The 20,815-nt window shown below is 42.0% G+C and overlaps 1 protein-coding gene across 1 annotated transcript in view; it reads right to left on the bottom strand.

Moving 5' to 3' along the window:
* TMEM132C (transmembrane protein 132C) overlaps window positions 1–20,428 on the bottom strand; it is a 292,182-nt gene extending 271,754 nt beyond the window's left edge. Inside the window, exon 1 of the mRNA XM_039505825.1 lies at window positions 20,035–20,428. Within this exon, the coding sequence (XP_039361759.1) occupies window positions 20,035–20,119 (85 nt within the window). The 5' untranslated portion in view covers window positions 20,120–20,428. The remainder of the gene's footprint in view (window positions 1–20,034) is intronic.
* Between the last annotated feature and the right edge of the window lie 387 nt (window positions 20,429–20,815).

Here is a 20,815-nt window from a genome sequence, read left to right as displayed (position 1 = left end):
TTCTGCTAACTTTGTTCTTGGAAATAGCTGAACTGTTTTTAACTAAAACTTTAAAAAAATTTCAATCTGAGGCAGACACACAGCATGGAAAATTTTAGCTTGCACAGATAAAGTTGGGAAATGTTGTAAGCAACTGAAAAAGATGTTACAATGGAAAGTGTTAGGTAACCTTCACTGCACTGATATAGATATAGATATAGAGAGAGTGAGTGTGTGTATGGATGGATAGATGACAAAATGATTAGTCATGAATTTTGATCTGCGTGCACACCCTTAAAGTGGTCAGATCAAAATTCATGACTAATCATTTTCTCATCCAACTGATGCAGACCAAAATAAAGTCATCTCCAATGTTGCTACACTTCCATTAACAACTTTTTGGCATAGGATGGCATTAGGAAATATCACATAGGATATAAATAAGACTGAGCGTTTTTTTTATTTATCTTCTTCAGTAGCTTTGGAATATTTCTTAGCACATCCTCCACAATGAAGTCTTTTTCCTGTGAAGAAATCTGTCTTCATTGGTTCTTCTTACTCTTCTTGTGCCATGTGGTCAGCATTTTTTACTGCTTTTAAAAAATTGTTTCCTTAACACAGTCTTGGTTTGGATTCTTTTTCAATTAATAGCAACAAAGTTCTTAAGTGTGCTGGGACAAATTCAGAACAGCAAAAAAAAGGAAAAAGAAACCCCACTCTTGCCTTGTTTATGTAGAGAGAGATTTACATTTATGGCACCTTATTGAAGAATACAGATCTTACATTAAACCCTAGGATATTTCTTCAAAGAGGATCAGAAATTAACATAGATCAGAGGCTGGCAACCTGCAGCTCTCTTTAAGAGAATGGAATGCTGATGGCAGGATTTGGATTGACAGCTTTGAAGACTGGAGTCCAGGAGAACAAATGCAGATCAGATGACAATGAAGTGAGCTTCTCCACGTTGAATTAAGGGTTGAAGCACTTCCAGGAGTAAAAAGATAGTTCAGTCTCAATTTCCATCCTGTCCTTTGCCTCTTTGCTGAAAGGCCTAATGTAAAGTCTATTAAAATCAGTGGGAGTCTTTGCATACATCTAACCCTGCATTGTACAGGATACATATGCAGTGTGTCATTAAAAAAGTAATAAATAAATCTCGCAGTCATCGCTGCCTCTGTGTATTTCTTTTTCCTCAATTCTATTTTCATCCTGTGTTTTTCCCACTGGATCTCTCTTTACCCACAACCCAAAATGCATTTCCTCACAGTCTCTAAGTGGGATTCAAAGCTAACAGCATTAGCATTTAAACCAAACTTTTGAACCCCATGGTGCCTGAATGGGTTCAATCGGAAGCAGTACACGTTTGCTCATCTCTGCATCTCAGTCATCCATCATCACTGACCCTCTTTAGAGATCAGACAGCTTATAAACGGTTTCTGTCCTAAACCTATTGATCAGGGAGACAAAGCTGCCTGAAGGAAGCTTACTGGTGCTTCACTGACAGCAGAGTCACTTCTCTGAAAATATGGAGCAGATACAGCCTGATGCAGTGTGTTATTCTGCATTCATAGATTCTCACCTGCCTCACACTTCTCTTCCTGCCTCCTGTAAATCTACTAAATGGTTCAATAGATGCATATTCTTCACAGTGTCCTGTCCCAGAGGAGAGATTTTGTTGAACGCACTAGAGACTTGGAATTTCAAGTATGGTCAGAGACTCTCTTTTTTAAAATCATAGAAGATACATGCATAAAACCCACCCTTCTTTTTATCTGTCTTTTACAGTGCTTTTCAAATAATGTTTAACTAGTAACAAAAACTATCATTATAATATACTTTAGCCTGTTGCAAAACAAACACAAACAAAAAAAAAAGCCACCACACACACAGGAAATATTCATTCTGAAGTAGAAACTGACAAGTCGGAATGTCATTAAGAGAGAATACAATTTTCTGAAGACATTTAGGATGATGTGAAAGAATTGAATAAATCCAAAATTCCATTGAGCACATGTGGGCAGGTAGCTAGGACCAACTGTTCAGATTTGTCATTATTTCTCTCATTTTTTGTGCTTTTACCTTTAGGGTGCCCAATGGCCTGACTTCCAAAGGTGCAGAGCACCCAACGATAGCTATGTGTACTCATGACTTTGGGGGGGGGGGGGAAATCAATCCTTAGGTGTTTACAACTGGACATCCACAATTGGAGACCAATCACAAAAATCTGACCCTTAACCTCTGTTTATTTTCCATATCTGTAAAATGGGAAAAAATTAAATGAGTCTCCCAGGAATGTTGCAAGGATTAGAAGACTCTGTGAATTACTCTCTTTTAAGAGATTGCTGGCTTTGTCCATGATCGCCGTGCTGTCATAACTCCCACTGAGATCTCTGCATTCCTTTTTGCATCATATGAAATACACAGAGATTGCAAAACAAGGGCAAAATATATAACATGCCAGGTATGTACAACATATCTCCCTATTTTCAAAGGCAACAGGACTGAAAATACCAATTGCATTTTATATCAGTTTCCATCCCAAAAGTAATGGGAAAAACAAAAGAAGTATATTTGAGCCTCTATACTTGTAATAACCCAGTATTCTGGGTTGAAACATTTGTAAATGATCTGAACCAATTCTGCTCTTAATATTAACTGTGTTAAATATCTCCCTTGGGGGAACACTGGAATAGCATTGTTCATATGTGCACAGTTAGATCACTAACAGAAAATCGCACATACTGTTGACAACTGCAGACTATTAGCAGACAGAGAGACTTCCAAAAAAACACTTCAGCTCTGAAGGGGTCTAATGGTGCCAAAATCTGACTGGCACCATGAGAGGGGTCCCCTTCCCTTGCAAATGGGAATGTATATGATGTAAAAGCAGAATTCATATAAACCATACTCTGACTGTGAATAGCACTAAGAATGTCCTTTTTGTCCAATCTGTTCCTTCTTACAGGAAGTGGAGGGAGAGGATTTTTACAGAAGAGCCCTGGCTTGCTGGAGGAGCAGAAGAATATATGGGGTAAAATCCTGGCCCCTCTGAAGTCAATGGCAAAACTCCCATTGACATCAATGGGGCCAGGATTTCACACATAGAGCATATCCTCTGGCCATGCTTGGACAGAGGCCCCATGCAGTAGGTTCTGCATCATTGAACAGGGATCTAAAATTGTTCGCCGGCATCTATATATGCATAGGGTCATACAGCAGGTGGCCCACATGGTTTAAAACTGAAGTCCATTTTTATATTTCAAAAAGGTCCAAAGTTGCAGAACGGTGCATATAAGAAGCAGGCAAAAGTGACAAGCATTGATTACCCAGGGGGAGCAATCCAATCTACTCCCACTACAATGATAAAGAGAGAAGGATTGATAGCCACAAAGTTCAAACCCACACCTGAACATTCCCAAAGTTTAAGCATCTTTGGATCTGGGGTGCTGGTTCAGCCTATTACAGAGAGATAGCTGCAGAACCTGGATCAGGATCCGAAACTTCAGCGGCGTGAAGGATTGTGGTCATAGGCCTCTCTCAAGATGTTTGACACTAATGAAGTTGTTGATTTCTTTTCCTACCCAAAGGGAACAAAAAATCAAATTTAAGTTACTCTTCAAATAGGTTATATATGTATTGTGACTCTTCCAAGAATGTTGCTGGAGGATATGATTTTTACCTCCAACCAGTTCTGACATTAGAGCATTAGATGATTGTGTTTAAATGTCATCTGAAGCTTCCCATTCAAGTGCTGTGGTTTCATCACTACAACTAATTTCATTTTAAATGAATTTTCCAAACCAAGCCTGAAGTTCAATGGAAGCCTAAAGGTTTGAGGCCATGTGAAGCTTCCAGCCTGAAATATAGTGACATCCAGATTTCATCCGTGAAACAACCAAGGTAATGGCATCAAGCTATGACTAAGTGTGGATAATGTAATAAAGTGAGACCCTCCAGTTAGGCCTTGTGCTATGGACATTTTCATTCCAGATCATAGCATGTATCTATCAAGTCTGCTATCCTGCTTCCAGTCATAGCTTGCTCATGATGCTGAAGAAGAAAGTGAAACATTCACCTACAATATACACTTCCCATTCTGTGATGCTGTGCATGTCTGGAAAAATTCCTTCTGGACACTTCTGGCAATTAGCTGACACTCTGAAGCATGAGATGCTATTTCCTTTGTTTTAGGGCCTACTCCTATCAGTTGCTGAGCAGTTCCTGTGAGGTGCTGAGTGCCCTTCCCATAGAAGCAGCCAGCAAATATTCTCTTAGGCAACGTTCTGCACTTATTCATAACATGCTCCATAAGCAGCCCCTTGATACACCTGAGAGGTACTATCCAAAATAAGCAAGGGTATCCAAGTCTGGCCTGTAAGGCGCACTCAACCCCAAATATCACTCACCACTAATTTTTCATATAAACCATTTCTGGAATACTTTTGCACACACTGCTTGAATTCTAAACAGTTAGTTCTTCCGAAATCATACTACTGCGCCCTTGCATAGAGCCTTCTATGACCCAGGGAGCTCCTCAATGCCAGCTGGCAGAGGGCACCCCATTCCATAACTCTTGTCAGGCCCAACACACTCACTGCCCCCAACCAGCTGTTGTCAATCTGTATCTAAAAGGTGTCAGATGCAAACTGGCTACACACTGGTCATTAATATTATGGTGGGATGTATGTATGAGCCATATATAAAGAACTGTACATGTGTGCTGGAAATACGTTCCTAAAATGTGTGTTTGTCAGTCTAAGCCCAGCCTGTCCTAGGCAAAGGAATGTTGTTTGCCAGCTTGACTATATCACCAATGTAAGTTACGCTAGGGGAGACAAAAGAATGAAAAGTACATTTACATGCAAGGTAAACAAACCCATTAGGCAAGCAAGTGGGAGAAGATGATTACTTAATCTCAACAGGAAGTGGAGGCTGCACCCCTAGGAAGCCTTCCTGCCTCTAGAAACAGAGTTAATGAACTTTGGGAATACATAGGTAGAAGCAAAAAGCCATTTTGTTGTCCAGCACTGGGACAGACAAGGGGCCAGAGCTCTTGTAATCCGAGAAAGTTGAAGTCTCTGGGAACTGACTAAGTGTAACTTGCTGAAGTTAAGTTTTAGTCCAGTGGTGGGCAAGCTGTGGCCCACCCGTTTGTTTATATTTGCATGGCCGAAGGGCAGCTCCCAGTGGCCGTGGTTCGCCGTTCCCGTGAAAGCGTGTTTTGTTTTACTTGTAACCAAAACTGTGTTCTATTCTTAATCATCACTTACATACCTGTTCTTCTTTAATAAACTTATTCTTGCTTTATATAGCACTCAGATGGTTTTGTAATATTAAACTGGTGTGTGTGTGTGTGTTTTCCGTCTCTTTGGAGACAGCAAATTTGACAGTTGCTGTGAGGGTCCAGTGAGAGGGACTGGACACTGCAGAAAGACATCTCTGGGGAATTATAAATTGGAGCTCACCCATTGTTACCTGGAAGGCAAGGTTCGGACTGGCAGAGTCCTGAGGAGTTTGCTATCAAGCTGGTGTGCCAGGGAGCTGACTCAATTTAGCAGCAGCAAAGCTCGTTCTTGCTGAGGCAGGCAGCAACAGCGGCTCACAGTTCTGGGTGACCTGAGCAAGGCATCACAACCTTCAGTCCACTCATTCAGTCCAATAAATTCATTGTAGTTAGTGTTTTATGATTCGGTCCCAGAGAAAAACAAATGATTTAAAAATAAAACTAGGAGGCATTTTATTTATTATGATTACTAATTGCCACTGGTTGGTATTTGTATTAAAGAACAAGACCTTGGATCACAAACTAATTGGCGGTACCAATGAACACTGGGAGTTGATTAGGCACTATATTCAATACCCCCTCTCAATCTCCACCCACCAGAGAGGTAGGAAGACATTGTCCTCAAAACTAACAAGAAAGCATCAAGTGTAACATGCAGCGACACAACAGGACACTAAGAAATTTGCCTGACTATATACAAGGTACACGTGAGAGATTTACCATTAATAATGCAGGTTCCTAATCCCAAATTATAATACTTTGAGGGACACTTAAACTTGATAGCAACCTTTCCAAATTCTAGTAATAAAAATATAATTTTCTACTTGCATAGTAGCTCCCTCATCTTCGGCTCTCAAAACTCTTTATAAACATTGGCTAATTAAGCTTTCCAATAACCCTGGGATACAGTCAGGTATTGTCATTCCCATTTTCCAGATGTGCAAACGGAGTCAAGGAGCGGTTATTCAAGTACCCACAGTTGCACAGTCAGTGGCATAACTAGGAAAAAAACAACTCGGGCCTCTTAACTCTCGTTTGCTTGGTCTAATCACTAAAACACCTTTCTAGCCCCGCAATTTCACTGCACATTAAATAAGGCAATGATATCAGCCCACCACATATATGCAATCCCACAGGAACAAGTGTAAAGAGACGTTCATGAAAGGAAACCAAAGAAACAGCATTAGTATCACCACATTTTATTTGTGTCGCAGTGGAGGGGAAAAGGATAGAGTTCTCAACCATTCCGGGGTGGGGTAAGGAGAGGATATCTCAATATAAACAGATTGGGGAGGGCAAAATAGATCCCACAGTTCTGCAACCTATATGAATAGACTTCCTTTGCAAGCTTTCCAGGGAGTTATTATGAACGGCAGCAGCATGAAGACGTTCATTTATAAATATCACCTCAACAGTGTCCTTTCATACCAAGAGACCCTCTTGGCTTAGTACAATATCTTTAAAACCCGAGATGGAGAACACTGGTGAGTGTTTAACTATCAGAGCCACTCTGGCGGTTTTACCACTCACATCCCTCTTCCTCCCTCCCCACTAATGATTAAGCTTTGCCAGGGAAGAAATTGCAATTCAAAGATCCATCATGCCTTATCAGCGGCCAGCTGCAGAGAAACAGCATTCCAGATACCATTACAACGACCTGTTGGCTTTAACTAGAGGCAGAGTCTTTGGAGAATCGCTGAGCATCTGTAATTCCCTTGACTCGGGATCAGACTGTGCCAACACTTCTATAAGGTAGACTGTCAGGGATTCACTGAGCAATTGCTACAGGCCAAAAACGCTGCCTCCACAAAAAGTGGAGTTCTTTCTTGTCACACTACCCATAGAAATGCTCTGAGCCCCCATATGGCCAATGTCCAAATCCCAAATTACAACTGAATGCAAGGAGAACTCTCTCTTCCATCAAACAAGCATGCCACAGCGCCCCAGGAGCTGTGGAAAAGGTAGTAGCAAGCACCAAACATACCTGCAAAATCAAAGTTGGGTGGATTTTAATTAGGAACCTTATAAATCAAAGTGAAATAGTTACTTAAAAATAAGCATTTGAAAAGTGGCAGCACTAAGTTATTGAGAAGTCTGATCACATTACTACTTTGTCATCCACTTAGGAGTTTTCAAATAAATCTGTCCCCATACAGAAACCTTCCTGAGTTTACAGACTAACAGTATTCACAGCCACTCTTCCAGGATCAGTAGGGTGCAATCAGATTTGCTCTGTCTCTACCATGGTGTTCTGATCAGTGAAAATTAACAGGTGCTGACAAGTCAATACTATATTATCTTCTCCACAGTAGTTATTTATTGTATTTGCTATTCTTTATTTCATGCCAGCAGAGTGATAAGTTGTTTGATTCTACAGAGTGCAAACAAAATATTCTGGCTATTTCTAAAAAGACACATGAATTTTTAAAAAACAAACAAAACTTTCTCCCAGTTGTTGTAAAAATAAATCTGGTTTAATAAATCCATAGCTACAGTCCCCAATAGCACATGAATAATTCTACTGAAGGAAGTAGTGCAGATCAGTGTGAGGAATAAACATGCTGTAGCAGCCAAGTAAGGATGGGCCATTAACTAATTCATTCATTTTAACTAAGAGAGAGTGTGTGCATATGTATACACACACACACAATTATGTAATCAAAGTATGGATAATAGATTAGATTTGAGCTGCAGGTTTAAGTGGTAAAGTATAAGTAGGATTACACCACAGTGGTACAGGACTAATAAGCATGTATCACTGATGAGTGTGTATTAAGGCTGTAACCCAACGTCTACAGGCTTTAGGTCAGTAACATATGTAGCTTGGCTATGGAAGGCCTCAGGCCTGAAACAGGTTGGCATGACCAGGTGACAGAGAGATAACCCTGCACCAGTAAAATGTAAGATGACAGTGAAAGATGTGTGAAGTGCTATTGTTCTGGAAACTATGCAGCAATAGACTTGAATGCAATGTACCAGTTAATACCGCAAGATGCGCACCCGTAACATTTCAGGGGATTCTGCAATAGCTTCAAGTTGCTATGGTAACTCACTGACAGATGAAAACGAGAATAAGGGGAACTAAGGGGGTTGCCTATGAGAAACAGAGCACCCTAAAACTCATGGGGTGTGGAAGTGCAAATAAGGAAAAAGGGGCTGACATTCTCATGCATATGCATGAACATAGTGGGGGTAAATGAAACTCAGAGCAAAAGGTGTTGCCTAGCCTAAGTGAACAGGGAAGCACACCAGGAAACAGCCAACTGGATGTCCACTTGATAATCACCCTACTCATCCCCAGGGATGTGACTATGAAATCATTGATGCTGGACATCCTATGATTGGTCTCTCTCTCGTTTTGACATTGTTCATCTGCTCAAAGAAATTGTTAATAAAAATAGCTTGTGACCATAATACACTCACTCTTCCTCGTGTGCTCCTAGAGTCTCCAAATCCAAGGATATTTCTTACGGTGGTTCTCACCGTGCTAACCCTGATACTATAATCGTTCAAGAGCTTGAACGTTTGGCACAGGTCACTGTGGTCTAAGATACCACTGGTAATACCAACCCATCAGTATTAAAAGGCTACAGTCTCATAGACTCATAGACTTTAAGATCAGAAGGGACCATTATGATCATCTAGTCTGACCTCCTGCACAATGCAGGCCACACAATCTCACCCATCCACTTCTATAACAAACCTCTAACCTATGTCTGAGTTATTGAAGTCCTCAAATTGTGGTTTGAAGACCTCAAGCTGCAGAGAATCCTCCAGCAAGTGACCCATGCCCCATGCTGCAGAGGAAGGCGAAAAACCTCCAGGGCCTCTGCCAATCTGCCCTGGGGGGAAATTCCTTCCCGACACCAAATATGGCGATCAGTTAAACCCTGAGCATGTGGGCAAGACTCACCAGCCAGCACCCAGGAAAGAATTCTCTGTAGTAACTCAGATCCCATCCCATCAAAGACCACTGGGCATACTTACCTGCTGATAATCAAAGATCAATTACCAAAATTAGGCTATCCCATCATACCATCCCCTCCATAAACTTATCAAGCTTAGTCTTAAAGCCAGATATGTCTTTTGCCCCCACTACTCCCCTTGGAAGCCTGTTCCAGAACTTCACTCCTCTAATGGTTAGAAACCTTCGTCTAATTTCAAGTCTAAACTTCCTAGTGTCCAGTTTATATCCATTTGTTCTTGTGTCCACATTGGTATTAATCTTAAATAATTCCTCTCCCTCCCTAATATTAATCCCTCTGATATATTTATAAAGAGCAATCATACCCCTCCTCAACCTTCTTTTGGTTAGGCTAAACAAGCCAAGCTCTTTGAGTCTCCTTTCATAAGACAGGTTTTCCATTCCTTGGATCATCCTAGTAGCCCGTCTCTGAACCTGTTCCAGTTTGAATTCATCTTTCTTAAACATGGGAGACCAGTCCATGATCCTGTGGCACAGGATGACCAAGTTTTTTGCCTACCTCTGAAATCATTTATAGTGACAGTAAAGACAAGCGAGAAAAAAAAAAACCAAAAAACAAAACTCTAGATTCTTCCCTAATGTAACTCAGCTGAAGTTATGTCAGTGATGAAGCTAGCTCAGAGTGAGAGCGGGTCTGACCCGAAGCCCAGTGAAGTCAACAGAAGGTTCTCATAGGCATTGAACAAGGTGATCTCATCAGGGGCCTACTCCAGCATTCATTGTAGCCAATGACAAGCTTCCCACTGACCTCGGTAGGCTTTGAATCAGGCCCAATCTCTCTCTCTAAGCTAGCTTCATCCATAGGATGTCATCCCTAATTTATAGAGGCAGAGGAAGAATCCAGTTGTCCAGGGCAGCATCCCAATGATCTTAAATCACAACAGCCTTCTCTCTCTTCCTGCAATCAACAGCCTCCTTTACTACACAACCTTGATTCATCACAAGAACAGGGCCATCCTATGCACTGAATGAGGCAGGTTCCTGAGGAAAAAAAAGTATGTGATAATGCATTTAAAGACATATCATAATGTGTATTCATACAGGGGGTTGAAAAGGTAGCACAGGCAACTGTAATTCTAGCACTTAACTTTCGTGCTTGACTTTGCAACCTTAATCATGTTATTTTAATGTAGCTCTTTTTGTGTGCAATTTCCTGAGGGTTTGGGATTTTTTTTTTTTTAAACCACAAACTAAAAATCCCAGAAATTCCATCAAGTGGCATCAAACAGACACCAAGCAGAGAAGATTTCAGCCCAAATGGTTAAAGTTTAGCAAATTATAAGCAACTGAAAACCGGGTTTTATGCGAAGTGTTGGGCAATCTTAATAATAGTCAGTGCTATCAGCCTGGATTATATGAATAATGTGCAACCTTTCCTTTATTCGTTTCCAATTTCTGAGGGGGAAAAAAAGCACATTTGTCTTTGGGCATCTACAAGTTACACAAAAAGTTACAGGTTATGTTTATTTCTGTGGAGAGGTAGAGATTTTTTTTTAATATTATGATTTTGACTTTGTAAAAAGCAAACAAACAATACTAAGTCAACAGGCAGATGAAAAATAGAGGCAGAAGTCAAAAAGGCATGGTTTACGTAATTTCTCAGTGATTAATATCCTGCATAGAATGTTCGAGGCAAACCAACCATCTCATTTCTGTGGTGTCACATGAACAAATTAAAATTGTATTGCTCCAAGTACACCGCTACCTCAATATAACACCACCCAATATAACACGAATTTGGATATAACGCGGTAAAGCAGTGCTCCAGGGGGGCAGGGCTGCGCACTCTGGTGGATCAAAGCAAATTCAATACAACGCGGTTTCACCTATAACGCAGTAAGATGTTTTGGCTCCCAAGGACAGCGTTATATCGAGGTAGAGGTGTATTAGACAAGAAAATTGATCAGGAAATGGAATTTCCATTCCAAATCAGAACAAAAATCCAAAATTTACCACAGAATGAAAAAAAAAATCTATTTTTTAATTTGGAACCATCAAAACATTTTGAATTCATCATGTTGAATCGTTTCGACAATGTTAAAACATTATAATTTCTAACATTAACATTTTGATAGAATATAAAATATAAATGATGTCCAAATGAAACATTTTTACCTTACTGAAATGAAACAATTTGACACCATAAAGCGAGAAAGGCAAAATTTGTTTTGACTTTCCCCCCCCATTTAAACATTTCATTAAAAAAAAAAAAAAAACCACAGCCGTGCAACATATTTCAATTTTGACAAAACTGCATTTTCTGGTAGAAAACTGGGATTGAACATTTTTGATGGACCTTTTAGGTGACACAGGAACCATCCTGCACTAGCATGAGGAATCCAGCATTGACAAGGTAGATGCACGTCAAGTCTAACTTCTATGATTCTATGCTAATTAAGGGAACAAAATTATATGGGCTAAATTCTCACTTCAGTTACACCAGACCAACACGATGGGACTGCAGCATGCGTTTTATTTACTTTAGACTCTTTTTGTGCACAGTAAAACTGGCTTTTAGATGTGCGCAGGAGACCATGAAGGTTTTGTTCCTTTCAAAAATATATTAAAAAAAACCCACCACACACAAAAAGAGTGGTCTCTTTTCATAACCGAGAAAGCCTTTCACTCTTTTTTATTCCGCCTCCCCCCCATTCTTCTTCAAGGTTTTCATATAAATGTCAAAGTCCTAAACACTGTTCTTTGGCTCACTGTTTTCTTCATATTATGGAAAAGGCCAAATCACTCTAACAATTCTCAGCCTCCCACTGCAGCAGACTTGTGTATCCTAATCTAAAAAGAGGAACACGCAGTCCTTGTCCTTTGATGAACACAAGTAACACAGAGCACACAATTATGATGACAAGAATAGAAATAGGAATTATTGTGTCCCCCCCCATTGTTTTTTATCATTCAGAAAATAAGAAACTAAAAAAAACAAAAGAACAACCCTACTCCTGTAAAAAATTATTCTTCACTTACAGTTGTAGAGGAAATCTAGAAAAACAGTATTAAAAGAAAATTGCCAAATAACAGGGTAGCGGCTTGACATTAAACACAACACTTGTGACATTAACCCATTGAAGGACGTTAGAATCAGATTAAACACTTAGTGGGATATATAATAAGTGTCTACTTAGGGAGCCTCATTTAGCTGTTTACATCTGTCAAGTCACTGAAACTGCACAGTTGCCTATAAAGGCCTTTGATAATGACAGTGGAGCTATGATTAGCATGATTCAAGCTACTCCAGATAAAGAAGTGCCAGAGAAAGGATGTCTCCAAGCACAAAGCTACTGACCCAAGAAGCCAGTGACTAGAACAGGCATTAATGCATTTCTTAAGTGTAGAGGCAAAGAACCACTTAGCCAAAATGTACTCGCCTAAAGAAAGTTTGGCTGATTGACCAGTAGAGCAAAGATGCCTGTGATTTTAGTGATGGGGATGACACGTTGTTTATAGAACTCAAGCTCGACAGATTAATATTCTTTGGAATAGCAAGGAAAATAGAAGAGTTGACTTACTGGGTCAATTCACTAGTTACATCTGAAAAGAAAAATGGTGACCCGAGGCGGTGTATTGACCCAAAAAAATGTGAACAAATAGATAAAGAGAGCATTTCCAATCACTAACTAAAACAGACACAGGCAGCGCTGGAGCAAAATTATTTCCAAAGCTAGATGCATCTCCAGGCTTTTACCGGATACCTCTAAGTGAGGATACAGCAAAAGGGATGAACTTTCAAAGCACCATTTGTCTGTTCCTGTTTCAAAAGGGTCACATCTGTCACTAGAGCCTGAGCCAATCCACAGAACACAAAACAGTACAGCTGTTTGAAGAGCTAAACAGTGTGAAACTGTTTTTCCTTGGGTATTGGACTCTGTAGGAACGCTGAGTAAAATATAAGGGACCCCATGTCTGCTACAGCAAGCCAGGACAACTGAATTTGAAACTACATCATGACAAGTTTGGTTGCCAGGAGGTTAGTGCATGTTACCATGAAGAAGAGATACAGCTAAATTAAGAAATGTTATAAAACATCTGCCAGACACAGGGTACAAGTAGTGTGACCAGATGTCCCAATTTTATAGGGACGGTCCCGGTATTTGGGGCTGTGTCTTATATAGGTGCCTATTATCCCCCACCCCGTGTCCTGATTTTTCACCCTTACTATCCGGTCACCCTAGGTATCAGGCAAGCCATGATGAAATGTGGTCGCTCGTAATACATGCCCCTTTCTTACTGCTACCAGTCAAGAAACACGATACATAAACTAAAAAGGAGTGTGAACCAGTTCTCTCTCTCTAATGGCATGTCTACGCGGGGACATCCAGAAAAGTTCATCTGAATTAACTAACGGTGTGAATTTGAAGTGGATTAGTTAAATCACATTAGAATAATAGAAGATTAGGGTTGGAAGAGACCTCGGGAAGTCATCTAGACCAACCCTCTGCTCAAAGTAGGACCAACCCCATGTGAACACCCTCCATTATTACAGTGGCCTGAATTTGGTTTATTTCAGTGGGACCAGAATTTGGTTGTCCTCCCCATGGAGGAAGTTTCCACAAATCTACTACAAAAGCAATGTTCATGCTAATCTCCCATGCAAATCTTGTTGCCTCAGCAGGAGAAGACACTTGTCATTCAATTTTAAAGAAGAGATGGAAACACAATATGTCCTGGTCAAGGATGGCACCATGCTATGAAATTGGGCCTCATTCCAATATCTCTTATGCTGATATATCTCTATTGACTCCACTGGAGTCATTCCTGATTTACTACAGTGAGAGTGAAATCACATAGGTTCAGAATGAGAGAACCAAGATAAAGTTGAAGGTCTGCTGTGTCTGGGGTTAAGACAAAAGAGAGATAATAATTCCCTTCTCTTATATGTCTGCTGAGCCAAAATGGTTTCCTAACCTTAATTTAAGGTCATCAGGCCACACGCTATTGAGCAAAACCAGGGATGAGTTGGCCCCATATCCCTAAAAAACTTAAAACAAGAGGTGATTAAAAATCAATTTAAAGTTACTATATCAATGGCTGATGCCTGGTCTCAGTGAAATAAAACAATTTTGTCACTAATTTTAATGGAACTTGATTTTAGCCCTATGTATTTATGTAAATAGGAGATATGTCTCGATGCCAAATTTTATTTACCAAAATTACAAATAACCAGCAGTACTTTCTTGGCCAAAGAACAGACTGAAAAATATAACTGTATACACATGGATCTTACACAATCATTTGAATCGCTTGAGTCAAACGTTACAGGATCACAGTATTATGGTATTGTGTAGAGGATTCAAAAAAGTCACAGTCCTATTGTGCTAGGCACTGTACAGACACAAAGTGTAAATTCTTCCTGGGAAGGATTGTCTAACTCCATAGGCAAGATGGACAAGAGATAGGAGGGGGAAGAGGCACGGTGAGGGGATGTGATTAGCCAAAATATCACAGGGCCGGGCAGCAGAAGAGATGAGAATAGAACATAGATCTCCTGACTCCCAGTCCAGAGCCTTAGCCTATCGATCACCCTCCTATTCAGATTAGATTAGAAAGATAGATGAGGGCTTCAAAAACCACACATCAAATAATTATCACTTTGAGACTGACATCTGAGCATGTCTTATTTTCGTATCTTCTCTACAACATTTATCTTGTTTCTTTATCTTATACTCAGTTTGGCTTCCCCAACCTCAAATTTACATGATTTCCGATTGCAGCCTTTGTACAATTCCCAGGGGTTTCCCAATTCATTGTAAGACTTTTCTTTTACAATTTTTAGCATAAAACATCTTCTGTCTCCCTCTAAACATCCAGCATGCATCTAGTACAGCAATGGGAAACTGCCAACGTTCTAAGCAGAGGGCTGGTGGTGCTGAACCACTGAGCCATGTCACTAGACTTTTCTAAGCTTTATCTGGGGCTTAAAGAAAACCAGATTGGGCTATTCTGACACTTCATTGGTGGCCTCATCAGCTTCTGAATTTAAACTTTCATTAAAATGAATTTTAGTACAGTCGGGCAAAATTTTTCCATGCAAAACCTTTTTCTCCCTCCCCCCCCAAAATAGCAAATGTGCATTGACCAATTTGCAAATTCAGGTCAATTTCGCTTAATTATTTGGGTTGTACATTTTTTTGGAAACATGGAAGCTTTGTTTCAGTATTTCCAAAACAAAACATTTTGACTTTTTATTTTGAAAACACGTTTTGCAATTTCCCTCAAATTGCATTTAAATGTTTTCTTAAACCTCAAAATCAAAATTAAACGTTTTGTTTTGGGTCAACTAGAATGTTTTAGTTGACATGAAACTAAACATTTCAGTTTGCTGAAAATTTGAAAAGATTTTTGTTTTGGGTAGAACTGAAACATTTCCCTCCCGCATGCAGTTTTTTTCGGTTTATCCACAAAACTGAAAAAGGAATTATTTGCATACCTCTGTTTTCTAGCTCTTGTGGTTACAAACAAACAAACAAAAAACACAACACACCAACCACACTTCTGAATGTGATCCATTCTGCACAGATACAGGAACAGTTTGCTCCCATTCATCTCAATGGAGTGTCAATTCAAAAACTTAGTAGCGGCAATTTATCCCCAAACTGTTAGCTATTTCACTACTGTGCATGTTAGTATTCTCTAGCTTACCAAAGTGTGGGCTGACACTAAAGACATAACTGAAGAAAAATATCCATTGAGTCATTTTTTTCATCCATCAGCTGAGGCCACTGCAGGATGGTTACAACAGTATATTCAGCAGCATTTTGTTCAGTCTAGTTTTAGACAACCCAAGCAATGAGACTTCCAACTCCTCCCTTAGGGAGACTGTTCCCCAAACTAGCCTTTCCTGACTTTTAGCATAAATTTTCCCTTTGCTCATGCCACTGCTACTAGGTACACACCCCAGAAGAGAATTTAATAGGTTCTGAACATCTGTATCTTCAGTTGATTTTTAAAAATGCAGACCAGGCCCTAAATCCAAATTTAAATTCCTCCCCTCTCACCTCCAGAAGCGTACTATATTTGTGAAAGTTTACGTTTACCATGGCACATAGTTCATTGCTTTAATCTATACAAAGACATAAGAAGCTCCATCTTTTAATTCAAGAGCCAGCCACGTTACTCATTGTGAGAGATGTTATTGGATCCATATCTGTAATTCCTTTTTCCATTACACAACAGAGCTCAACATTCACAAGCATACAAGAGCAGATACATCTACATCCTTTCAGCTAGAACAATTAATATTTTTTTACAGGAGGATGGTTAACAAAGGTTCTGATTCTGCCGCAAAATATTAACACAAGACCAATATTAAAAATGAATAGGCTGCTTAGCTTGTTTTAGAAATGTACTACATAAAATGGAAAGTTAACTCCATGCTGTTATATTTTTAGCAGATTGTGAATTCCTGCTGTGTTCTTAACTAGCACTAAAATGGTGAAATTAACGAATACAAAGTTTAGGAAAACCTTTATAACTGAGCCGTGTCATGCTATGGAATGGAATTCCAAATGCAGTGGTGTAAACCCTACTGACAAGCTTATATCCAGAATGGATTAAGTGCTGGGAATAGTGGGCCTGATTCTGCTACATGGATTTGAATGGTGCTCTTTCAGATTAACACTGGTGTAACTAAGAGGAGAATCACTTTGTGAGCAATTATGTGTGCGTTTGTGTGCCAAAAAAATCATTCTGATGGTGCTCAAAAGTCAGATGACTACATGTATAAATCAGCATAATTTGCATGTACAACCATTGTGTATGTAAATTAAGTGTGCAAATGAACTGACAAGTGTGCATCTGAGAAACTGCAGCCATTTTTAAAGGCTTATTAATTTTGCATTTCTAGCTTCTATGATTCTTGTTCATTGCCCCAACTAATCTTACTCTTAAGAATTATCTAATGGACTGCATTTACAAAAATAAGTCTGCACACTTGCCTTACACATTCAAAACATCAATGCTCTGATTCAAGAAAGCAGTTGAGCAGATGCCTAACTGTAAGCAAGTGATTAAGTCCCATTCGTTTCAATAGGCTTTAAGCATGCGTTTTAGTGCTTTGCTGCACACAGAGATCATTTCCTAAAACAGGGCTGAAAGGAACACAGATACACCAGGGATTTACTTGTGCACATATAATTTCACACTTGGCCCCCCAACTGGGGCACACAGGTCTGGTGTTTTGCACATGAAACTTGTACATGTGCATCTATGCATTTGCAAGCTGACTTACAAATTTGGATCTGACTAAAGGCAAGTTTAAAATTAAATGCCAGGCTCCTCTCTTGAGAATGAATTAGCATTATTAGCCAGATCACATAACCATAGTAAAATGCCACACTGAAGCCCATAGCACCGTTTCAGGAGAAATTCTCTTGGAAATTCAGGCCTGATAGTAGATGCTAAGACATTCAAAGTAGTAAATATAGCTCTTTAAACACCAGAGGACACCTTGTCCATAATAATAAGTTTCTCAGCACATTTAAATAGTTTGGTTTGGGGGCTAAAAAGCGACTTTCATTTAGTGGGACTTCAGCTCTCAAAAACAATCACCATCCACTGAGGCCAACAATACAAGTGAAAATACACAAGGGGAGAACAAATAAAACAGTTGGTAAGGCTTCACAAGGAAGCCATACAAACACCTTAGTTAATAAGTTTAATTAACTGGCTCTTCTCTCCTTAATACTGTGCAGCCTAACACTGAATGGCAAATCCCTCACTGACAGGCTTTGCTTTAGTTTCCTGCAGGGAACTAATTTTTTTTTCTTATTCTAAAAGCAGCTCAGAAGCTCCCAATAACTGCTGCTGGTAGCGCCTAGCCCTGGCACCACTGAAGACTTTTCTACCACATAGTTGAGCTGACACGGACCCAGGTTCCAGCAGAGAGAAATAGCTTACCAAAGCTTGGTTGTTTATTATAACCTCTCACTGTGGTCCTTTCCCCCCCACCTCTCTGGAAGGACAATGCACCTACCAGGCTCTCCGTTATACAAATCTTGTCTGATACAAGTTCCCATATATTGCCTCCCCATTTTATTGAAGTCTAACGTTAATGCCTGTTTCAGGTTCGACTCCCAAGAACAACCTTACAGAAAGGATGCTGCACTGGCCAACTAAAACTCCAGCCCTCTTAGGAAGCTTGAGGTGCTTGCAATATCCCTATGTGAGCCTGAGGCTAATACCATTCTCACCTCCAGGCTGCAGCACTCCCTGAGATCTCATATTTTACATTAGCCCTTTTCTAGCATGTTGCGGCACTGAGATACCCATTTATTTTAATGTACTGTATTAAGATTACTGGCATTGAGAATGCCATGCAATTTTCTGTCAAGCACAGTGCTTTCCCTACCAATTTGGGAAAAGCCCCTTTATAAAGGGTCACTGATCAGTTTAATCTGCTCTTGCCCCACTCCTGAGATACTCTCATGTACATCACGGCAGTCTCTACATTCAACTGTCCTAGGAAAAAGGCTGGCAGGACTGGACTGGACTAAACAATGAACAGTCTTTTTATTAGTAATCCTCTTATGTCTGTCAAACCGCACCGCTGACCAACAGGCTAAAATGCAAAATGAAGGTGTTCACAGTTTAAGAGGACAAGGGCAACAAAAATGCCATGGGACTAGACACGTTTCCCTCCCTAAAAGTTATGATTAATATTACGTTAGCACCCACAACATAGAGCTGATCCCAGAAACAGGCGCTATTAGCAGGCACCTACCCTGCTTCTAATTTTCCATAAAAATCCGCATAGCACATTTCACTGCACAGGATCAGCTGGAGGAAAATGTGGCTTTGACAAACCAACCCGGTTTGTGATCACAGAGATGGAAAAGAACTTTGAGATCATTCAGCCACGCTTACTGCCCAGGCAGCATTGAGCCTTTCTCTGTGTTAGCTAGCGTCTGGTACAGCCCCATACAACACTTCTAACGCTTCTCCAGGGAGATTACTTTGCAACTCTCTCCTACAGTCTAGGAGGCTATTGCATGGGCTAATCACTGTCATTGAGATCACTCACGACTTCCTCACACCATTGGACTCAGTTTCCTCTGTGAGTTCTGCCCCAGGATGAATGGGGGCATTTCCCCTAAGAATAAGATCTCTTTATTGCAACTGGAGAGATAAGGAGTAGTACCTATCCGCTCCACCAATACTGACTTGGACTCCTTATTCATTCCATGGGTGGCGTACCCGAGCCCACTTATCCACTGACACTTTAAAAACCCTTGCACCCCAATCCAGGTCTATGCCGGTTAGGCGATAAACGATATCCGTAACCCCCCATAACCCAAGCCTGACCCCAGATGTACAGTACCTTTCCGCTCAACCTGTGTATATTTCATTTCAAAACATTTACTTTAATACAATTTTTAATTCTGCCAAAGCCAGCCTGGGGAGTTTAAAGAAGGAAACTTCCCGTTTTCCTGCTCCGATCCAACCTGCTCCCCAGAGTTTCTCTCCAGGACAACAGGACAGGTGCCGCCAAGGGAATCAGTGACAGGGGGGAAAGGGAAGGGGGAGCGCAACAGGCTTGTGTAAGGAGGCGGCTAAGGCGCTAAACTCGGGGATTGCGGGTACCTGGAGGTGCGGGGGGCGGGGATCACCCAGGCTCTCGGGGAGCTGGACCCGAATCAACCCCTGACCCGCACTTTCTCCCCCCCCTCGGCGCGGGGCACCGCGCTCCAGGCTGATTCACGCGGTGGACCCCACCCCGGCCGCCTCCCGCGTTGCCCAGCCCGGGGCCGGCGCTGGGAGGGCGGCCCGGCTCGCTTACCTTCGCACAGCAGCGCTCCCAGCAGCAGGCTGGCCGCGGAGCAGAGCCGCACACCGCTCCTGGCCGCAACCCCCCCGGGGCCCATGGTGGTGCTGGGGAGCGGGGTCCCGGGCGCTGCTGCCCCCGTCACCGCTCCCTTCCCGCGGCCCCCTCCGGGCGAGCCATCCGCAAGCCCCCGGCCGGGGCGGGCTCAGCCCCACGCGCGCCCCATGCTGCCGGGCTCCTTCCCCCGGGGCAGCGCGCCGCCCGCGGGACCCAACTTCCCCGCCCGGCGACGGGGACGCGGCGGCTGCGGCGAGCACCCAGGGTCCGTCCCGCCCCCGGCTCGGAGCACGGAGCCGGCTCTGCCCCTGCCTGGACCCCGCCGCCAGCGCGCACAGCCCGAGCGGGGAGCCTGCAACCCCCTCGCCCGGCGGAGGCGGGAACCTGGGGGCTGAGCGAGCCCGGGCTCCAATCAGCGCCCGCCCGCCCCCTCCGCTGCCCGCCCTGGGAGCCTCCCCAGCCCGGGCCGCGCTGGGCGAGAAAACGCTGGAGTGGGGGCCGCGGGGCAGGACAGCAGCCGCAGCCAGCGCTCAGGGAGGGGGAGAGCTGGGTGGCTCCTGAGCCCAGGCGGTGGGGAGAGGAGGGGAGACCCCTGCCCAGAAACTCAGGGGAGACAGAGGAGTGACCCCCCCACCCCCAGGCCTTAGGGAAAGGGGGAGTCCAAGGCCTGGGGGTGGGGAAAGAGACCAGCCCCAAGCAGGGAGCCTATGGAAGGCATCACCCACCAAGGGCACATAAG

The sequence above is a fragment of the Mauremys reevesii genome, linkage group 18, assembly GCF_016161935.1.
Source record: "Mauremys reevesii isolate NIE-2019 linkage group 18, ASM1616193v1, whole genome shotgun sequence".
Taxonomy (NCBI): domain Eukaryota; kingdom Metazoa; phylum Chordata; order Testudines; family Geoemydidae; genus Mauremys; species Mauremys reevesii.
Note: the sequence above shows the minus strand (reverse complement) of the source record. Positions and strands in the feature narration are given on the sequence as shown.